At 31.3% G+C, this 20,964-nt stretch overlaps 2 protein-coding genes across 2 annotated transcripts in view; one reads left to right on the top strand and one right to left on the bottom strand.

Moving 5' to 3' along the window:
* Positions 1 to 828: 828 nt before the first annotated feature.
* Positions 829 to 20,964, top strand: part of LOC111711628 (otoferlin) — a gene marked incomplete at its 3' end in the record, with an annotated part of 74,158 nt that continues 54,022 nt past the window's right edge. Inside the window, exons 1-12 of the mRNA XM_023486019.1 lie at positions 829 to 1,024; positions 1,257 to 1,385; positions 2,663 to 2,687; positions 2,799 to 2,852; positions 3,554 to 3,616; positions 6,586 to 6,648; positions 9,844 to 9,928; positions 11,452 to 11,517; positions 13,810 to 13,844; positions 13,980 to 14,035; positions 14,388 to 14,474; positions 15,684 to 15,783. Coding sequence (XP_023341787.1) covers positions 924 to 1,024; positions 1,257 to 1,385; positions 2,663 to 2,687; positions 2,799 to 2,852; positions 3,554 to 3,616; positions 6,586 to 6,648; positions 9,844 to 9,928; positions 11,452 to 11,517; positions 13,810 to 13,844; positions 13,980 to 14,035; positions 14,388 to 14,474; positions 15,684 to 15,783 — 864 coding nt within the window. The remainder of the gene's footprint in view (positions 1,025 to 1,256; positions 1,386 to 2,662; positions 2,688 to 2,798; positions 2,853 to 3,553; positions 3,617 to 6,585; positions 6,649 to 9,843; positions 9,929 to 11,451; positions 11,518 to 13,809; positions 13,845 to 13,979; positions 14,036 to 14,387; positions 14,475 to 15,683; positions 15,784 to 20,964) is intronic.
* Positions 18,942 to 19,956, bottom strand: LOC111711629 (uncharacterized). Its single transcript, XM_023486020.1, has 2 exons — positions 19,756 to 19,956; positions 18,942 to 19,670 (listed from the first exon to the last, which is right to left on the bottom strand). The coding sequence occupies exon 2, from the start codon at positions 19,630 to 19,632 to the stop codon at positions 19,057 to 19,059; it is 576 nt and encodes a 191-aa protein (XP_023341788.1). The 5' UTR covers positions 19,633 to 19,670; positions 19,756 to 19,956; the 3' UTR covers positions 18,942 to 19,056.

The following is a 20,964-nucleotide window of genomic DNA, read 5'->3' on the forward strand; positions in this document are numbered from 1 at the left end:
GGGGGGGGGGTAATGGACTGCTACCTCCCCCCCCTGAAACTGCCCTTGTTGAATAGCATAATGGGCCTAACGCAAAAAATTTTGTTTTTCTAGAATTACTGAGATTAAGTTCTAACCACATCCCTCACCGGAACCACTAGATTGATTGATTAACTCGAAATATACAGCTACATGCAGCTGAGTGTTTAGTAAATCTCCTTCACGCTAGATATGCAGGGCGGTCCGCGTCAATGATCGATCCATCGTTGACTTCCTGATCTGTGTCTTGCCTCTGGAGACAATATTGGCGGATAAAAGAGAAAACTTGAATCCACGTGAGAGACAAAATAGAAAAAGTTTCTGAGAATGCATTAGCCCCATCTTGCGTAACCATACACGACGAACGTAACTGGGGGNAGGGGATTGGAAAAATTTATATTCTAGGTTTATGATTTAAGAATACAGACTAATTTTAATAATAAATTAAAAGGCTAATTTAGTATTCATGGCGATTTTGTATTGTTTTAAGGACAAATTTTGGCGGGGAAAAAATAAGGACCTATTTATACTATCCAAGAAATCGGATAGGAACATGAACATAGAGGGCTTTGTACAGTAATGAGGACAGTAAAATAGGGATAGATTTATACAGAGAGAAAGAAGGATTTGTTAACAAAAAGGACAAATCTAGCTTTGAAGAAATAAGCACAAATCTGTTCAGAAATAAGGACAAATTTTTTAAGAAACAAGGACAGATCTGTTCAGAAATAAGAAAAAACAAGGAAAAATCTGCTAAAAAAAACAAAGAAAAATCTGCTAAAAAACAAGGAAAAATCTGTCCATGAAAAGGGGCAATTAAAAAAATGTTTCCAGACAAAATGGAAAATTCTGCGTAAAAAGGCGTGAACCCCTTCTTATTACGCAAGAGGCAGAAGTAAACCAAAATGAAGGCTCTAAAGAAAATAAAGAGGGGTGTGTCTCCTCGCAGAAAAAAAGATGATCATGAACATGAAAACCTAGGATTTCAATTTGAACCTGAACTTAGGAATGTTTAAAGCAAACATTTTTATTTATTTTTTCAATTTCCTTTTTCTTTTTGCAAAGATATGAGGATTAGAAGATATGAATTTAAGGCAAGTGTTGAATGGTGAAATCCTAAAGTTTTATTTTGATGATTGATAAGTTTTTTAAAACTCATGTTTTTTGATATGGCATTAAAGATTAAGTTTATTTTTTTATTTTTTTTTTATTTTTTAAGTTTGTAAATCCGTGAATAGAGAGAGGTTTGAGGAGTATGAGGATGAGGAAAAGGAGGGAAAGAATGAGGATGAAGATGAGGATAGGAATGAACAGGATGAAAGGGATGAGCAGGAGTTGCTCCAGAAAAGAAACCGAACCGAACAAAGGTAGCCATGCAGAAGGTTGAGTCAAAATCAGAAAGACGACGACGGGAAAAGCCTGATAAAATGTGAACAAAGGAATTGAGTCTTTGCCAAAAACTTTGATTTTATAATCCATATATCTTAACATTTGCAACCTAATAGTTTAAAACTTTGATATTACAAACTTTGACTATTGATCTAACAGAAATTCTGTTCCACAATTCATAGTTTGACCATCTAACGAGTATGCCGGTTTGGACTGCAAAGATTAGAAAATTAGATAATCTCAGTTTTTGGCGACGACTTTTATAACTTTTCATGCGAAACTGAAAAGAGCAATCTGGACTGTCTCGGAGTATTCAAGTTTTGATCTAGCATTGTCTCATCAAAGCACTTTATTTCTCAACTTCAATCTATTCAAAACCCACATGCAGAAAGTATATTGCTTTTAATGAATGTATAATTAAAGGCTCAGATCGATTGTCTGCTTGTATAGACTTTTCGATTTACAATTATATAGCTTATTTGTAACAACATATAACCTAACAACTATTTGTTCTGAAAGCTTAGACATATTCTTGTTGCTTTACTCTTTCTCGATCAAGAAGTGAAATATTTAATTTCTATTTCACCGCTCCATAGTCGAGATACAAACACTACTTTTTGCTTTGTTTTTGTTACCTAGCAGTGGTCACTTGTTGGCTTTGTTTGTTCCTACAACATTTTGTGGACGGAACCCCATTTCATTTTACTGTTTGCTTCTTAGACCAAACAAACTAATTTAGACAAAGAAAAAATAATGACATATATTGTTTTTGTGTAAAACAATAATATACAATCATATATATATATTGTATTCTCTACTTTTATATAAACAAATATATATATATATGTGTGTGTTACTAATTAGTATAAAACAAGGACTAGATTATTAATGAATATATATATAATATATATAATATATATACTAGTATATTGTAACAATACTCCAATCAAAGACTATATTCTAATCAATTAGACTCAATGAATACAAAGTAGGGAAGAAAATCTTTCTGGTTTTATTCCAAAATTGGGGAAAATAAATAAATTTTGCGTAAAAAGAATAAATATGAGGGGAAATATGTCATTTTTTCCCTCAGATTTCAGATAAACATTTTTCGAGGAGTAAATTCTTTAAAATATATATATACAGAATATTCCAGAAATATGTATAAACAGGTAGTGTACAGTATAGTCTTTGTACATGTATAGTGTACAGTATATTCTATGTACAGGTAGTGTATAGTATAGTCTTTGTACAGGTCTGACAGTATATTCTGTATACAAGTAGTGTACAGTAAATACTGTCTTTGTACAGGTAGTGTAAGTATATTCTGTATACAGGTTGTGTACAATATAGTCTGTATACAGGTAGTGTATAGTATAATCTGTGTACAGGTAGTGTACAGTATAAACTGTGTACAGGTAGTGTACAGTAAAGTCTGTGTACAGGTATTCTACAGTATAGTCTGTGTACAGGTAGTGTACAGTAAGTGTACAAATAGTGTTCAGGTAGTATTCATATAGTGTACAGGTATTATACAGGTAGTGTACAGTATAGTTATTGTATGCTATGCATTGTACAGGAATCTATACGATATTATATGTAGTAGCGTAAGGCTACGTAAAAGTGGGTGAAATATTTTATGGAAAAATTTGCATCAATTCAACATTGTGCAATCTTAAGTTTTTAAATATTGCGGCATGTTTCCTGCAAAGTGTAGAGTACATTGTTTTCAGATAATGCACTTTCATCATTTTATATCGTCAATGCAAAATTTAAAGAAAGCATTTAGCACAATATGCATAATTATTGTCTCTGACCAAAAGTATCATTTTTCTTTTGTAAAACAATAACTAACATTATATTTGCAGTACAAAAGTTTTATACAGGGTGGAAAAGAAAAATTGAATACATTAAATTAGGAGATAAAGAAACAGATTATTCTGGAATTTGTTCTATGCAATTGACCGTGGAGCCATTTGATTCACAACACATCTTAGAATTTGAAGTTTTTTAAGATCTGGGTCATCAGGTTGCAAAGATTGCAAAATACAGAGCAAAAGGCTAATTATAGTTTCCTTATTCAGATTAGAATTATAAACCCTGGGCAAATAAAGAAACAGAAACAGATTCATGTTTTCTTTTATAGGTTGGAGACACGAAAAAGTATACTTCAGTGAAGGAATCTACTAATTGTCCATACTATAATGAGGTATGTATCTGCAGTGAAGGAATCTACTAATTGTCCATACTATAATGAGGTATGTATCTGCAGTGAAGGAATCTACTGATTGTCAAAACCAAGGTACTACTGCAAGGAAAGTTATTTCATAGGTGTACGCATTTTTTGTACTGCAGTGTACTGTCTTTGGGCGGAAAAGTAAACACAAGACGGATGTCACAGCCTGACATGGAATCAAGTTTCGCAAAAATAATCTATGAAATATTCTGCTCATAGGAAACTATTATGTGAATTTTCAAAATTATTAAAATTAAATGCTTTTATTCTCCTCGGATATTAGACGAACACTGATGCATCTACTCTTGTTTACATATTCCGCCTAGAGAGAACTGGTTTCAATATGTACATAGAGTATATACGAACGCAATTAACTTTCCTTGCATTAGTACCTTACTCCATACTATAATGAGGTATATATCAGTGAAGGAATCTACTAATTGTCCATACTATAATGAGGTATATATCAGTGAAGGAATCTAATGATTGTCCATACTATAATGAGGTATATATCAGAAAAGGAATCTACTAATTGTCCATACTATAATGAGGTATATATCTTCAGTGAAGGAATCTACTGATTGTCCATACTATAATGAGGTATATATCAGTGAAGGAATCTACTAATTGTCCATACTATAATGAGGTATATATCTTCAGTGAAGGAATCTACTAATTGTCCATACTATAATGAGGTATATATCTTCAGTGACGGAATCTACTAATTGTCCATACTATAATGAGGTATATATCAGTGAAGGAATCTACTGATTGTCCATACGATAATGAGGTATATATCTTCAGTGAAGGAATCTACTGATTGTCCATACTATAATGAGGTATATATCAGTGAAGGAATCTAATAATTGTCCATACTATAATGAGCTATATATCAGTAGAGAAATCTACTAATTTAAAAAGTTAATTTGATTCTAACAATTATATCTTTGACTTCCTGGCTCAATCATTCTAATATATAAAGTTGAAATTCATACACGTTCTTTAAACTTGTTTTCGTACATGCATATCGTATTATTTATTTTGTCTTCCCTAAAAAGTATCATAGCCATAGAGGGGTTTTTATTTAAAGCTAAATACAGTCGGAAAACATACGTTTCTTTTACTGAGAAGTTTGGATGCAAGGAAGGTTGGAAAAAAATTTCGGAAAAATGTAAAAAACACATTTTTTTTTTTTTTGACAAATATTAAGATGCGACATATGTTTTTAGGGCTTTTTCTTAAATGTAGTTTTTACATTTGTAGCTTAAATCACAAAAATAAGTTATAGGTTATTCTAGATTTTATTTAACACCGACCGGCCTTTTTACTGTCCTGTACGGTGTACCCTACCTTATGTATTAAACAAAACAACAAAGGAATTGAGTCTTCGGAACAAAATCAAATATTTAAACTTCAATATTTTTAGAACCCGATGTTGTAAACCTTTGATATTTCAAACTTAAATTATTTAATCTAACAGAATTCATAGTTTGAAATATCTAAGGTCTACAACATTTGGTTCCAAAGTTATAGTGATTAGAAAATCAGAGTTTGTGGCAAAGACTCAATTCCTTTACAAAAAATCCTTTACATTTCTAATACTTAAGAGTAAAAAAATTTCAGGGTGATAGTGTCAAAAGTGAGAGTGGTAGCCCAAAAAAACCTGTTTAGGGTTTAATGTTGAAGTTGAAAATTGCATACAATCCCTTTATGCTAGGCTTGTACTATATATCTAAAAGTCTGATATAGGATTGTGGCACAATTGTAGAATTTATTACCTTAAAATACAATTTTCTCAACCTGCATTTATCTTTAAGTCTACGAATGTAGAGAAAATTCGGGATAAACATTTTAGAATGTTTTATTAGATTCTTTTGCTGGTTACAGGGTGTCACACATCGGATTAAATTATATAAAGATCTCGTATTTAGTAGATGACAAATGTAGAAGTTTATAAAGTTTCTTAACCCTATAAAGGCGGGGGGGGGGGGTCTGAATCGGATTAAATTATATAAAGATCTCGTATTTAGTAGATGACAAATGTAGAAGATTATAAAGTTTCTTAACCCTATAAAGGCGGGGGGGGGGGGCTGAATCTATGCATAGCCTGGGGTGGGGCGTTTGGCGCCCCCCCCCTCTGGAAAAAGGCCTTACAGAATAGGTATAGGGTGAAATGCATGTTCATAGCCCAATTTTTAAAGGCAGCTCATAGAAAAAAATTAGACCGATAACTTTAATAGTTTGGTTGCTAGGGAGGGTTGAAAAGAATGCCTAAAAAGGGTCGAAAAAGTAAAAAAAAAAATATTTTTTTAAAAAAACAAATATCAAAGTGTGACACATGTTTCAACATGCATATTTAAAGAGCTTTTCAAAAATATAGTTTTTAGATCCGTAGCTTTAGCCACAAAAAAAGTTATGGGCTATTTTAATTTTTTTTTTCACAGACCAGACTTTTTCCGCCCTGTACCCTACCCAACAAATTAAAAAATAATTTAACAAAAAATCATTGAAAGTCAAAAAATTTCACGGTGATAGTGTCAAAAATGAGAATGCTAGGACAAAAAAACTACAAAGTGGGGCGCCAAACGCTCCACCCCCCCCCCCCCCCCAGCCTGTTTAGGGTTAAAAGAAGGATGAGGCTTTAAAAATTTAAAAGATGATTAAATTAGGACATGTGTACCTTATTAATTTTGTAAAAAATTTATTAATTGATCTGGCAAAGATAAACACAAGTGTGCACCTGCAGGGTATCAGGAATCTAAGAAAATAGGCTAAATAATTTGAGTTATGTCGTGTGTCTGAAGTCTCTTGTAGGTAACCCATGTATCTAAAAATCAAAAATATATGTAAACCGAATTCATATGGAGTGATAGATTCATTTTTTACTAAACTGATTTAGGTTTCTTTCCTTTTTTAAATAACTAAAATATTTTATATTTTAGTATTTTGTGTTTGATTTCCACATGGCACCAGTAATGCTCTTCGACAAGATTATCACACTAACGGTAATAATAATCTTAATTCACGTAAAAAAGATTAAAAAGATCTTTATATCCTAAAGAAGGTCGATTTTGAAAATTCCATTAAAACTCTTCAAACAAACAAAAAGATAATGTTTCAAACACAGATATTGTCATTATTAAAATAAGTTCACAAATAAAAAAGATGGTGGCAAAAAAGTATTTTAAATACCCGTTTTTTGGCCACATTATTAACAATTTTGAAACATCGAAAAACTTACAAAAAAACGTAATCTACCGGTAGTCTTTTCCTTGTAAATTAAGTTCGTCCTACTAAAATTGATTTTACAGAAAACAATATCTCTTAAAGTTGTTCAGATTTTTATACTCCAAGTACAGAAAACAATATCTCTTAAAGTTGTTCAGATTTTTATACTCCAAGCAATCGACACCCTTTTTATACCCGTTATAAAGATTGCTATTACATGATAGCCAGTATTACCTAAGATTGATGAACATCAAGTAAAAATAAACTCAAAGTACACAATGTATAATAACTAGGGCTGTGAGAAATTATTTATTATATGGAGGAATTGTTATTTACATATTTTAAATTTACTCAACTCCCTAGCCAGCAAAATAATGTATTCTTGAAAGAGAATACATCTACAGGAACCACTGACCAGAATACAGGATACAGGATACAGGATACAGGATACAGGATACAGCATATAGGATACAGGATACAGGATACAGGATACAGGATACAGGATACAGGATACAGGAACCACTGACCAGAATACAGGATACAGGATACAGGATACAGGATACAGGATACAGGATACAGGATACAGGATACAGGATACAGGATACAGGATACAGGATACAGGATACAGGATACAGGATACAGGATACAGGATATAGGATATAGGATACAGGATACACGATACAGGAGCCACTGGCCAGATGACATTTAATTTATGAGAACCAGAGATGAAGTGAAGGTTGAAGTTGTAGATTGTTTTAATTAAAGGGACTGTAAAGGAAAAATTAAAGTGGGTATAGGATGAAACCTGAGAATCTCAGGCGTTAAACGATACCTATAAGACATCTATCTGATGTTCCTGTCTCGAGAAATTGATATAAAACTGTGTCAAATTTATTCGAAAATTCTTATATATGCAATTTTGTATAAAAGTTGTAGTATTAAACAGATCATATTCAACAAATATGAAACCACAAGAGCCTGAGAATCTCAGGTTTGCTCCTAATATAACTTTTTAACTTTGATTTTGCCTTTTGAATAGATATAATTGATAATATTATTACATATAGTTCGTTTAGTCCGTATTACGTCACAATAACTTCAGCCAATGACAGTGCAGTATCTCCTCATGTGTTACAGACGCAAATCATGTAACCAGTATACTGCACTGCCATTGGCTGAAATACTGGTGACGTAATACGGACTAAACGGATTAAATGTAATAATATTATCAATTATATTATAAAAATGCAAAATAAAAATTAAATAATTATAACAGAAGCAAACCTGAGATTCTCAGGTTTCTGTAGGATATAGTCTTTTTCAGATTGGTTTCGTATTTGCTAAATATGATCTGTTTAAAACAACAACTTTTAAACAAAATTAGATATGTATGAATTTTAGTATAAATTTGACACAGTTTCATATTCATTTCCCGAGATAGGAACATCAGATGGACGTCTTATATGTATCGTTCAACGCCTGAGATTCTCAGGTTTCATCTTATACCCCCTTCCTTTACTGTCCCTTTAAGTAGATATATCTTTTGTCATAATAACTCCCCCCCCCCTCCCTATTATGTGCCATACTTGATCTTTTTTTATATATTAACATATTTCATTCTTTTAACAATATTTGTCCAATTTCATATAATTTATCATATTTGTCGCATTTAGTTTTTTGCTTCGTATTTTTTCATATTATTCCTAATATTTTTTGATTTTTTTTGAAGTGTCCTATTTTAATATATTATGTCCTATTTTGTCTTATCTGAAAGATCTTTGATTCTCCTAAATAGGTGTTGTCAACAACAATCATAGTTGAGGATATTACTGTCTGCTCAACAATGTATTGTGTTGTCATTAAAGGAACAGTGTACATAGTTTCAAGTGGTATATTCCATTTATAGAGTGGTATTCCATTTATAGAGTGGTATTCCATTTATAGAGTGGTATTCCATTTATAGAGTGGTATTCCATTTATAGAGTAGTATTCCATTTATAGAGTGGTATTTCTAATTCACAGCTTCTGAGCAACAACTGGAAAGATATTGTCGGGTTTCGTGTTTAAAAAATGTTAAATTCTGTTAATTTCATTAATTGAATTATATGTCTCTGTCACGCACCCCTGACCCTTTAGTAAAAGTAAATTCAACCTAAAGTCTGACCGCGTCAACCTTGTTGCACCGCCTAGTCCTATTGAGTGTCTGCTTTATTTACCCAATGTCCGGTTGATACACTACAAACTGGGACCAGAAAGGTTGACCCGGCTCGGAAATTCAAATGTACTACGGCTGCCCATGCTGTTCATATTAACTCATAATAACGAAAACAAAAACAAGTATGGAGCCTTGATCAGGCAAATGCTCAAATGTTACCGTTGTGAACCGAACCTGCCACTCTATAAATGAAGGTTCACTTGAAACTAAGTCAGTGCTTTTTGTAAAGATTAGTATCGTTTATGGTTGGTTTTTAAGCATTAAAGATGTGTTGCTTTTTAATAGGCTTATGAGATTTGTATCAAAATACATAATTGTATTATCTTCAATTTTTGACTGTATACATTTAGTAAATTTCACTTGAACAAAAAATAAAAGACCAAAATAAAAAACAATTGGTTTGATTATAAAGATTATAAATCGTTTTGAAAAATCATTTAAGGTAATACGTTTTTGTTTAAAGTAAAACCTTTTCACAACTCTAAAAAGCTTGGGAACCTCTTAAAAATAAAATAAATGCCTGAATTTTTAAAAACATTTAAAATAAAAAATATATCACACAGACTGTGCTACAAAGGGCAGGTTATGAAGTTGTAGCGTATTAAGAGTAACCATTTTTTTTCATAATGAAAGCTTTTCTTATTTTTACTCGATATAAATAATACTTATTATACTCCTTTCTTGAACTTTTTTTAGTTTTTAATAACTGTACATACATATATATAAATATATGAGTTAATATTTATGTACTGTACAGGTGATGTCTGATCGAAAGTTCCTACGCCAGGGAACATGTATTGGACATTTTAAACTTGATGTCAGAACTGTACATGACGCCCAGGGTACATAAGTTCGGGAATAACTTGTTTAGTTTTTAGGGACTGAAGACGTAATCCTCCATTGATAAAGTGCCATGTCCGATTCACAACAGAAGTCTGTATCTCTTTATCTGAGAAACAATGAGAAAATATTGTAGTTTTTTTTATTTCGAAAAGTATTGAATTCTGACAATCTCCTTCATTGTCTTGACAACATAAATCCGCACGTCACTTTAATAGAGAAACCACAATTATTCAAAGAGTACCATTGTGAATCGGACTACTCTTCAAATGGAGGTTCACTTAAAATTAAGGCTACACTCTTTATACCTCATATTTTTTTCTTTCTTTTGGGTAAATTCTTTTATTTATGGGAAGCACTGCGTGGTCTTGATGTAAAAGGTAGTTTTTATAGTTATTGGAAGCACTGTTTCTATTTTATTCTTTTCAAGGTAATGCAACGACAGTTTTTACGCACAGGGGTTGTGTTAGGAAGCTTTAAACTGGATGTTGCAACTATAATGGCACAACAAGGTAAACACATAGATGTTGCAACTATTATGGCACAACAAGGTAAACACATAGATGTTGCAGCTATAATGGCACAACAAGGTAAACACATAGATGTTGCAACTATTATGGCACAACAAGGTAAACACATAGATGTTGCAACTATAATGGCACAACAAGGTAAACACATAGATGTTGCAACTATTATGGCACAACAAGGTAAACACATGGATGTTGCAACTATTATGGCACAACAAGGTAAACACATTGATGTTGCATCTATTATGGCACAACAAGGTAAACACATGGATGTTGCAACTATTATGGCAAAACAAGGTAAACACATGGATGTTGCAACTATTATGGCACAACAAGGTAAACACATAGATGTTGCAACTATATAGGCTCAACAAGGTAAACACTAGGATGCTGCAACTATTAAGGCACAACAAAGTAAACACATGGATGTTGCAACTATAATGGCACAACAAGGTAAACACAGTCATGTAACTTTTTGGGTTTACCATTTGGGATTCTAATTTTTTGTTTTGATAATTTGGATAGAACTGTAAAGAGTTCGAAGAAGAAGTTAAACTTTAAAAGAAGAGTGTGAACATTATTCATTCCTAGTAAACTTCTTTTTTTCGTAGACTATTAAAATTTTAAACTATTAGATCAACTATTTAAAGTTTGAAATATCCAAGGTTTACTCCATCAGGTTGCAAAGGTAATTCCATTTTGAGACAAGCTTATAACATTATTATGCCAAATTTATTTTAAAATAATTGACTTTTATTACTTTACTCTTATAGCTAGGGAACAAAACTTTGCATGGAAACTTTTTTTTCTCTTTAAAAGTCAACCCACACAATTTAAAAACTTTTAACCAAACTATGAACATTTCTGGGGTTCTAGTGAGTTCCCCAATCAAAGTTTGATGCAAATCGGTCCAGGGGTTCCTGAGTTATGATTGCACATACATCCTAACAGAGATTACTACTTTATATATATGTCGATAAATGATTTCATTTTCTCAGATCATCAGTTTTATCACAAGTGGGCTCTACTAACCGACCCAGATGACACTACGGGCGGACCTAAAGGAAAATACAGAAATTTTATTAAACTAAAACATAATTTAAATATCTATTAATGTCGTAGATAATGGGTATTATTGAGTGCGAAAAAGTTTATGCTGTGATTTTAACTTTTTATTCAATTTTACTCATTTTTTTACTTCAATCAACTGGAAAAATTAGGTGCGAAATTTGAAATTTCAGAACCATGTTGATAACGTTACATTATCGCCTTACAACGGGAAATATTAGATGTGATTAATTTCATTAAAAAAGGTTCACATCATTTTCAGGCATTTGTAAAATCTAACTTTGACTTCTAAGAATTATCTTGATAAAGTACTAAAACATTTTTACATCCGAAAATACTCCTCACTTAAAAAAAGAAATTGTCTTATTAAATGTAAATAACTAATTGTTCAAATATGACAAAATTCTTTCACAAACTTTTTATTTTATTTTCTAAGAGCTGAGCTGAAAACTTTAGAATGTGATATCCTTAATCCTGATCTGTTAATTAATCTGGAGATTAAATTCATGAGGAGAACAAGCAATATTTAATCTGGAGATAAGAAAAAGAGTGGATCAAGTATTAATCCTGATATCCACCATTCTAAAGTTCCCAGAGCTGAAAACTTTAGAATGGTGGATATCGGGATTAAGGCTTAATCCACTCTTTTTCTTAATCTGGAGATTAAATATTGCTTGTTCTCCACTCATTTTCAATCGCCAGATTAATTATCCGATCAGAATTAAGGATATCCCATTCAAAAGTTCCCATCTCAGCTCTGGTAACTTTTGTGTTGGATATTTGCAATCCCGGGCACTTGATCTAGATATCCACAGTGAACACTTTTAATTGAGGATCCCTGCTTAAACTCTTTATTTCAGGGTGCACTTACATTGCAGGATATCGAATAGAGATTAAATTAATCTGCAGATTAACAAAAGATCAAGATCAAGAATTGATATTAATCGACACAATACAAGAGTTCCCAGCTCAGATCGGGGAGAATTTCTGAGTAGTGGGGAAAGTTATTGTTCATGTTTTTTTAGAAACAACTTTTTCTAATTTGCAGAAATGTTTGGAATTGTTTGCTTGAGTACAGAACTGCATTCTGTGATTGTTTATAAAAGGGACTCGGACCCTCCATACAAAGATTGCAATGCCCGATTCCAAACGGTGCAACTTAAAAGCTTTATCTGATCAAGTATTTCATATTTTTATTCAACTACAAAGCACGAGAAAATAAAAATAAAAAAATCACAATTTACTATGTAGTTTGGACCCGCCTAACCAGAGTAGGTTGTTTTAATTGGTTGGCCCACTATAAACGAATGAGAATTGCAGATAAAAACAATGTACATTGCACATTTTAAACATAAGAATGATAATAAATCAGGAAAAAGGTAAGGAGGAGGTGAGGGAGTATAATGGAAAGGGAGGATACTCAGCGTAAGGGTTGGAACAGAGGGTAACATGTTTTAAAATCATTTTTATGAACTACAGGGTGAAGAAGATAGTAAAGACTAAGTTTATCCACATGATACACAGTTTTTTTTACAGATATAACTTGCATAACTATCTAAATAGATCTTGGCGACTTTTCTTTTGAACGATTTTGCAGATTTAGATTCTTTAAGCTCTAATTCAATCGAATTCCATATTTTTGGAAATAAAGTAAGAATAAGATATCAATTTTACAATTTTAAAACTTATCAATTTCTATTGTGGTTTCTCCACAAAAGTGACTTGCGCATTTCTACTGCAGGAAATCGTATAGGAACTATAAGAAATTAATATTTTTAGATCTGAATAAAGAGAAAATCTTCCATATTCAAGATCAGCTAAAGGTTTCAATGGCATTGTTTTGAATCTGTCATAAATGGTTAATTAATTTATTAATTATTAATTAATTAATTACGTTTTTATGAAAATGCATGGATTTTTTAAAACAACTCTAAATGTACTTCTATTAATTAGAGTTTAGACAATTTAAATAAACTATTAGTTAACCGACTCAACCGACAGTTTTACTTTTACCGCCGTAGAATTGGGCGTCGTTTTCAGCTCGCTTTTAAACATTCAAGTGGTTTACTCTTAATAGGTTTCACAATCAGAATTGTTTATCATATTTCAAAATCCTTCCCCCATATCTCTGACTCTTTTGTAGCCTGTTCAAAACTAACCTGAAATGTCTAAAGTCAAACAAAAATAACTATACCCACTTTTAATATATTACATAAAGCGAATGAAGATAAAAAGTGAAAATTATTATATTGAAAAAAATAATAGTTTCCTGTATTTTCTGTATCCAGGTTACCTTAAATGTGATATCAGTATAATAACAAAGGAAAAGCGATATAATATAACTTTAGTCCTTGCACATCCTTGCAAAAAAGGCATTCGCACATTGAGGGCTACTCAAAAAAAAAATTGATGAATTAAATTCAAAAATAATTTTTAAATACAATGTTGATCGCTACAGGGGGATGCAGTAAAAATACCCACAAAAAGTGAACGTGATGAAGACGACATTGAAGGGTGAGAAATACAAAAAAAATATTAAAATTTTAATTATTCTCTTATAAGTTATATCCTATTTCATAGTTTAATATTGTGAACGTTACTTTTTATTTAATATATTCCATTGAAACCACCGATACCGCGCGATGTCGATGAAAAAACGCACAAATTATACAAAACGCTTATAGTCCACCTTCTCTGTATCTTTTAAATTAAAGTAGACAATTTTTAAGGTGGTTTTACTTCATGAATTAAAATCTGGACGAATTTATTTCCTTTCTTTCAACTTTGAAGGCACATAAATCGTAAACCGCGCTTTGGAAATCTCTTGCAATTTTCATTAATCGCTTTAATTCTCCCTAATTTTCAGCAACCTTCTACTACCTGTTGGAGTGAGATCAGAGCGACAAAGAGCCAAGTTTATAATAAGAATCTATAGAGCTGATGGTTTACCCAGGTATTAACCTAGTTTATAATCAGAATCTATAGAGCTGATGGTTTACCCAGGTCTTAACCTAGTTTATAATCAGAATCTATAGAGCTGATGGTTTACCCAGGTATTAACCTAGTCTATAATTAGAATCTATAGAGCTGATGGTTTACCCAGGTCTTAACCTAGTTTATAATTAGAATCTATAGAGCTGATGGTTTACCCAGGTATTAACCTAGTCTATAATTAGAATCTATAGAGGTGATGGTTTACCCAGGTATTAACCTTTTTTTGGTGTTGCTTTTTTGGACTATGTCAAAGTTTTCTTCTTTAATGAAATTAAATCACAAGGTAGTTTTCATATACATATTCTAATCCTAGTTTAATCATATGTTTATATGGTTTAATTATGGATGTGTTTGTTTATATGGTTTAATTATGGATGAGTTTAGACTGTTTAATCATCGAGTTTACATGATTTAATCATGGATGAGTTTATATGGTTAAATCATGGATGAGTTTCATGGTTTAATCATGGATGAGTTTATATAGTTTAATCATGGATGTTTTTTATGGTTTAATCATGGATGAGTTTAGATTGTTTAATCATGGATGAGTTTATTTGGTTTAATCATGGATGAGTTTATATGGTTTAATCATGGATGAGTTTACATGGTTTAATCATGGATGAGTTTATATGGTTTAATCATGGGTGTGTTAATATGGTTTAATCATGGATGAGTTTATATGGTTTAATCATGGATGTGTTTATATGGTTTAATCATGGATGAGTTTACATGGTTTAATCATGGATGTCTTTACATAGTTTAATCATGGATGAGTTTATATGGTTTAATCATGGATGAGTTTCTTGGTTAAGTCATGGATGAGTTTCATGGTTTAATTATGGATGAGTTTATATGGTTTAATCATGGATGTCTTTACATAGTTTAATCATGGATGAGTTTATATGGTTTACATGGATGAGTTTCTTGGTTAAGTCATGGATGAGTTTCATGGTTTAATTATGGATGAGTTTATATGGTTTAATCATGGATGAGTTTCTTGGTTAAATCATGGATGAGTTTCATGGTTTAATTATAAATGAGTTTACATAGTTTAATCATGGAGTTAAATAGTTAAATTATGGATGAGATTAAATGGTATAATTATGGATGACATTAAAAGGTTTAAAAATGGATGAGATTAGATGATTAAGAAAGGATTTCTATTCAGGATGAACTCCAGTCTAGTAGCAAACCTGAAACATGCATTCGGAGCACCACCTAGAGATCTAGTCGATCCTTACGTTCAAGTATCATTTGCTGGACTCTCAGTAAGTATACAGTGGGGCTCATAAAACTGTGGAATAGAAAGACGACTGTTATAATTTAAAACATTAGTCCAATAAACATTAAAATCGTAAATTGTGCAGTGTACACAGGCCCATTTCACTTGACCAAATTGATGTTAATACTTCTTGCAAACCTATTTGCTTTGTAACAACATCGAATTGCTTATGTGTCGTCTTCCTATTCTACAGTTGTATGTGTTCCACTGTAGTAAAACTGATGTTTTATAATTTGTATACCCAATAAACATGGGAATTCAGTGACGAATTGGATATCGTCTTTGTTATGAATTAGCATTGTAATACCTGATTTCAAACCCATAATATTATTATGGGTTTATATTATGCTAGAGTTTATTTTAAGAAAACGGTAAACGGCTGTAAAGATGTGTCTATAATGTTTCCGCAAGATGAACTGTTTACTCTGTTTGTATACTGCAATTTTCTTGTTTTACTAAGTACAACCGTATGCAGTCAAAACATTAACAAACAAAATGTGAACATAGCAGACGAAACTTATACAGATTACAGCTTTCTCAGTAGGTATTACTATACTAAATCAAAGAATTATTTAAAAAGACGATATCGAATTCGTCACTGAATTCCCATGTTTATTGGGACACCCTGTAGATAAACGTATCAAATATTGTGAATTTTTCTCTTAACTTTTTAATATTAAGTTACTAATTTGTGTGAGACTACAACTACTTAAACTTTACAAAATAGTTTTATCTTTTTCTTTAAACTTTCTCATCAAAAGTTTTGTCAAAAAGCGATGAAGTTTAAAATTTTTAAAACTATAAATAAATTTCATTCCATTATGAAACATTTTTTTATGGAAAGTAAGCATATATAGATGAATCATGTTTACATGAGAATAAATTGAAATCTACTGCTTTTCCTCTACTTCTATTTGTTTTTAACATGAAGAAAATTGAAATTACCATTTTGACAGAATTAAGAATTTTGAAAAACACTTTGGGGGGAAAATTTTAATTTAGAAAAAAATGTATTTTTTTACCAATATTACACATAAATTTCAGTAGAAGTGGCTAATTTTTTGGCGAACTATTCCCTTTTTCCTTGTAGAGTCTTAATTTGTACTGTAAAGCCAATTCGGTTCAGCCGTTTGACCAGCGTTTTACCGAACATGAAAATATTGTGGAAAGAGCTTTATTGATTGAATAACAATGAACCTTATTTTAACCGATTTATGAAATAATATTGGTTAACACCCCATACCAACTCTTTCATATTCGGGGCACATACCTTTAATATAATAAAATTTTCTAGTTTGTTAAATATGCATAGATCCCAGAAACCAGTTTTATTCTACTCAGGCCATGTCGATATTCTAATACTCACTAAAATATACATTATTTTTATATCAGGATGGCAAATATCTATTTTTTTTTATCTTTTCCTTATCTTTATTTTTTATCATCCTAGCTTCAGTTTTGTTTAAATTCAAGTACTCAATTCACAACTGTACCCTTCAAGCACTTGATTTACAACTGTACTCTTCAAGTACCTGATTTACAACTGTACCCTTCAAGTACCTGATTCACAACTGTACCCTTCAAGTACCTGATTCACAACTGTACCCTTCAAGTACCTGATTCACAACTGTACTCTTCAAGTACCTGAATCACAACTGCACCCTTCAAGTACCTGATTCACAACTGTACCCTTCAAGTATCAGATTTACAACTGTACCCTTCAAGTACCTGATTCACAACTGTACCCTTCAAGTACCTGATTCACAACTGTACCCTTCAAGTACCTGATTCACAACTGTACCCTTAAAGTACCTGATTCACAACTGTACCCTTCAAGTATCCGATTCACAACTGTACCCTTCAAGTACCTGATTCACAAATGTACCCTTCAAACATGTTTATGCATGTAAATGAGACTTCTGGATGATATTGTCCGTTTAATTTCTATCTTAAAAAAAGAAACATTCTTGCCATTTTCTAATTTCTTATACTGCATAAATCATACAGCAATTATAAATTGCCAGAGGCCGAAATTAAAGAATTTGAGCCGTGGCTTAAATTTGTATTGAATATTTCAGGATTTACGCCGGCTTGAAACAGATTTTTGGTGGATTTGAGACGCGGCTCAAATTCATTAAATTCGACTCAGATACGCCCATCGAAGTATTAGAAAAAGAGGGGGCATGGCAAGGACAGACTGTCTGTTAGAAAGCCACTGATCTCTGAACAAATCATCCCATTAGTTTATATTATTTAGAATCAAAATTTTCATCATTACGCAGAGCACTAACTAATGTTGAATAAATATTTAGATATCCTAAAGTAGGCCAATTTCAATTTTATTAGACCTGAAATAATTAACTTTACAAATATGTTATATAAATGAATTTAATTTTAAAATTATTTGGAGTTGCGAAGAAAAATAGATTTTAAAATGAAATTTAGATATTTTTCATAGAAGTTGAATAGATAACTTCGCCATCTTCAAACTGTAGCAAACATTTTTTATGAGTGGTTCAGTATTACTTTTTTAAGAAGAAAAACAAGAATGTTTAATAAATTTAGTGTGACCTCTTGTGGCAGAATTATGAACTATACATTCAGTTGCAGAGGAGGAATGTTGTCTAAATCCTTGTAAATAATTTTTTCTGATTAACGCTTTTTGCTTTCTCATATTAAATTAGTTGTTTTAAATCATTCTATTAAAGATTGGTTCAAAAGAATTTTAATATTTTAATTCAAATAGAAACGAAATTAAAATAGGTGTATTTTATAGAAAATTAATTCTCATTCATTTTTTAATGAAAATATTGTTGTATAAACCTTTTTTTCTCGATACAAAATATAATAATAGAAAATGCTCGCTGTTCCTTCAAGACAAAAAAAACCACATTTCTATAATTCTATTTTTAATCTCCTGTTCAACGAAATAACCAACCTTAAATTCCCTACTTTTTTATTTCCAGGGAGGATAATTACTTATCCTCCCTATTTACAGGGAGGATAATTACTTATCCTCCCTCTTTACAGGGAGGATAAGTAATTATCCTCCCTGTGATCCATACAGATTTATCAAATAAATAGTTCTCTAATTTAATTTTATTTTTACATTTATCACTCTCTCAATCAATTTTGAATAAAATAGTAAACTACACCTAGTTTAATATTTGATCTAGGAAAGATCAAAACATGTACATACAGCTTTACTGAGCTGTCATCAAATATATTATATTACATCATTCTTTTCGGGTTTACATAATTACATTGTAAAGTTGTTCCCATGAAAATGTTCGATAATTACTATTTTGTCTGCATTTTGAATCACATAGGGCTTTCTACTCTGAGGAGGTGAAGCTAAGGAACACTTTTCAATATTCTCTATTCTGACTTCGCTAACCTCTGTTTTTTCTACTTGATTAGAAGGTCCTTGAAGTTTATCAGCCATGGATTTTACAGAAGCTTTGCTTGATGATACATATTCTTGAGGCATGCTCGGATTAGACCATCCATAAAAATCCATAAGCTGTTGAACGGATGCTCCGCTGTCAGCTGCTGCTGTGGCGGACGAGCGACGTAGAGAATGAAATGTAAAAGACACTGGATTATCTAGACCAAGAACTGTTGCCATTTCACATGGCACTTTACTTACAAGATTTTTCCCCATAGGCTGGTCAGCATATGCAGCAGGAGTACCCTTAAAAAATACTCGACCCGTGAAATGACCAAGGCTACTTTTAATCACGTTCAGATAATCATCAATAACAGCTGCAAAATTTACTGGCCCATCGTTAGGAACTAAGAACTTGGTTTCCTTCTTGTCTGAGCGCTGTTTCATCCAGTATGTTCTATGAAGTTCATCCAGGTTTTCTGGCACTAAAAAAGAGATTATTGACACAAGGAGCTCACCAATTTGATTTATATCAATTTTAAGACAATTCTTTTTCAATTTAGTTCTTACCTTTTTTCTATAATCCGGCTTTAAAAGCTCAAGAGCAGATTTGAGAAAAATGATGGATGACATGTTAATGGTACGTAAGCTCTTTCTTGAATGCGAAGTTTCTGAATTTCTATACGAATTTTGTGAAGTTTTCACAAAAATGTTGCGAAGTTTTCACAAAAATATTGAGAAATTTAGAAACCCAATTACTATTTTTAGAAATCTTTAAATTTGCTTATTTGACAAAGAACAGTACATTGAATTGATAATGTCAGCTATTTCTGTTAACTGAATGAGAATATAAATGCTGAATTGATTTTTTTTTTGACAAATAGACAAGGATATAAAGTCTTATTTTTTAAAAAATATTTAAAAATATTACCTAATTTATGCGTTATGAAAGTCTAAAAAAAGTCCTAGGGAGTTGATTATTTTTACATTGAAGAGAATGATCAAATGATTAATAAAATTGTTGGTTCTATCCAAATTCAAATCTCAAAATAATCCTTTTAGAAATATTCGATTTTTATTTGTAATTAATCTCACCTTTTTTCTTCACATTTAATTATCAAATTCAAAGAAAAATCAGAATCATAATTTAGCATAATTTAATATAAAAATTATGAATCATTATTAAAACAATATTTTAAATTCTTTTTAAAAATTCCAAAAACGCTTTTTGACATAAGTTTCATTGTTGATTATTATTCTTTGAAATTCTAACAATATTTATTTTAGAAAAGATCAAATGGAAGTTTTAACTTACGCATGAATTGTTTTTTGAATTTATTGTTTAACTTAAAATATTTCTATTTCAATAGAAAATGCATTTTTGGATCAAAAAAGTTGAGTCTTTGCCTCAAACTCAAATTTTGTAATCCCTATATCTTTGCAACTTTATATTTTATTTATTATAGATATTTCAAACTTAGATTATTTGATCTATCAGAATTCATGCTATGAAAAATCTAAATTCTACAACAGTGGGTTGTAAAGAATTGGGATTTGAAAATCAGAGTTTGTTGTGAAGAAACAATTAACCTTTAATAAATCTAGAATTATATAAAATTGACAGGAATAAACAAAATATATTCTAAAAAATGCACGGCCTCTATTTCTTGATAATCAAAATATTCCGGATCAGAATAAAGAGCCCGTGGATTTAACGGTTCCATCAATATTTTTGAAAGCTTTGTCTTTCGATCACAAATTACCCGTTAAAAATAATTT

Source organism: Eurytemora carolleeae, unplaced genomic scaffold, assembly GCF_000591075.1.
Source record: "Eurytemora carolleeae unplaced genomic scaffold, Eaff_2.0 scaffold1188, whole genome shotgun sequence".
Lineage (NCBI taxonomy): Eukaryota > Metazoa > Arthropoda > Copepoda > Calanoida > Temoridae > Eurytemora > Eurytemora carolleeae.

Bases quoted from the DNA above. Each gene is read 5' to 3' on its own strand.
- LOC111711629 (XM_023486020.1), bottom strand. From the start codon at position 19,632: ATGAAACAGCGCTCAGACAAGAAGGAAACCAAGTTCTTAGTTCCTAAC.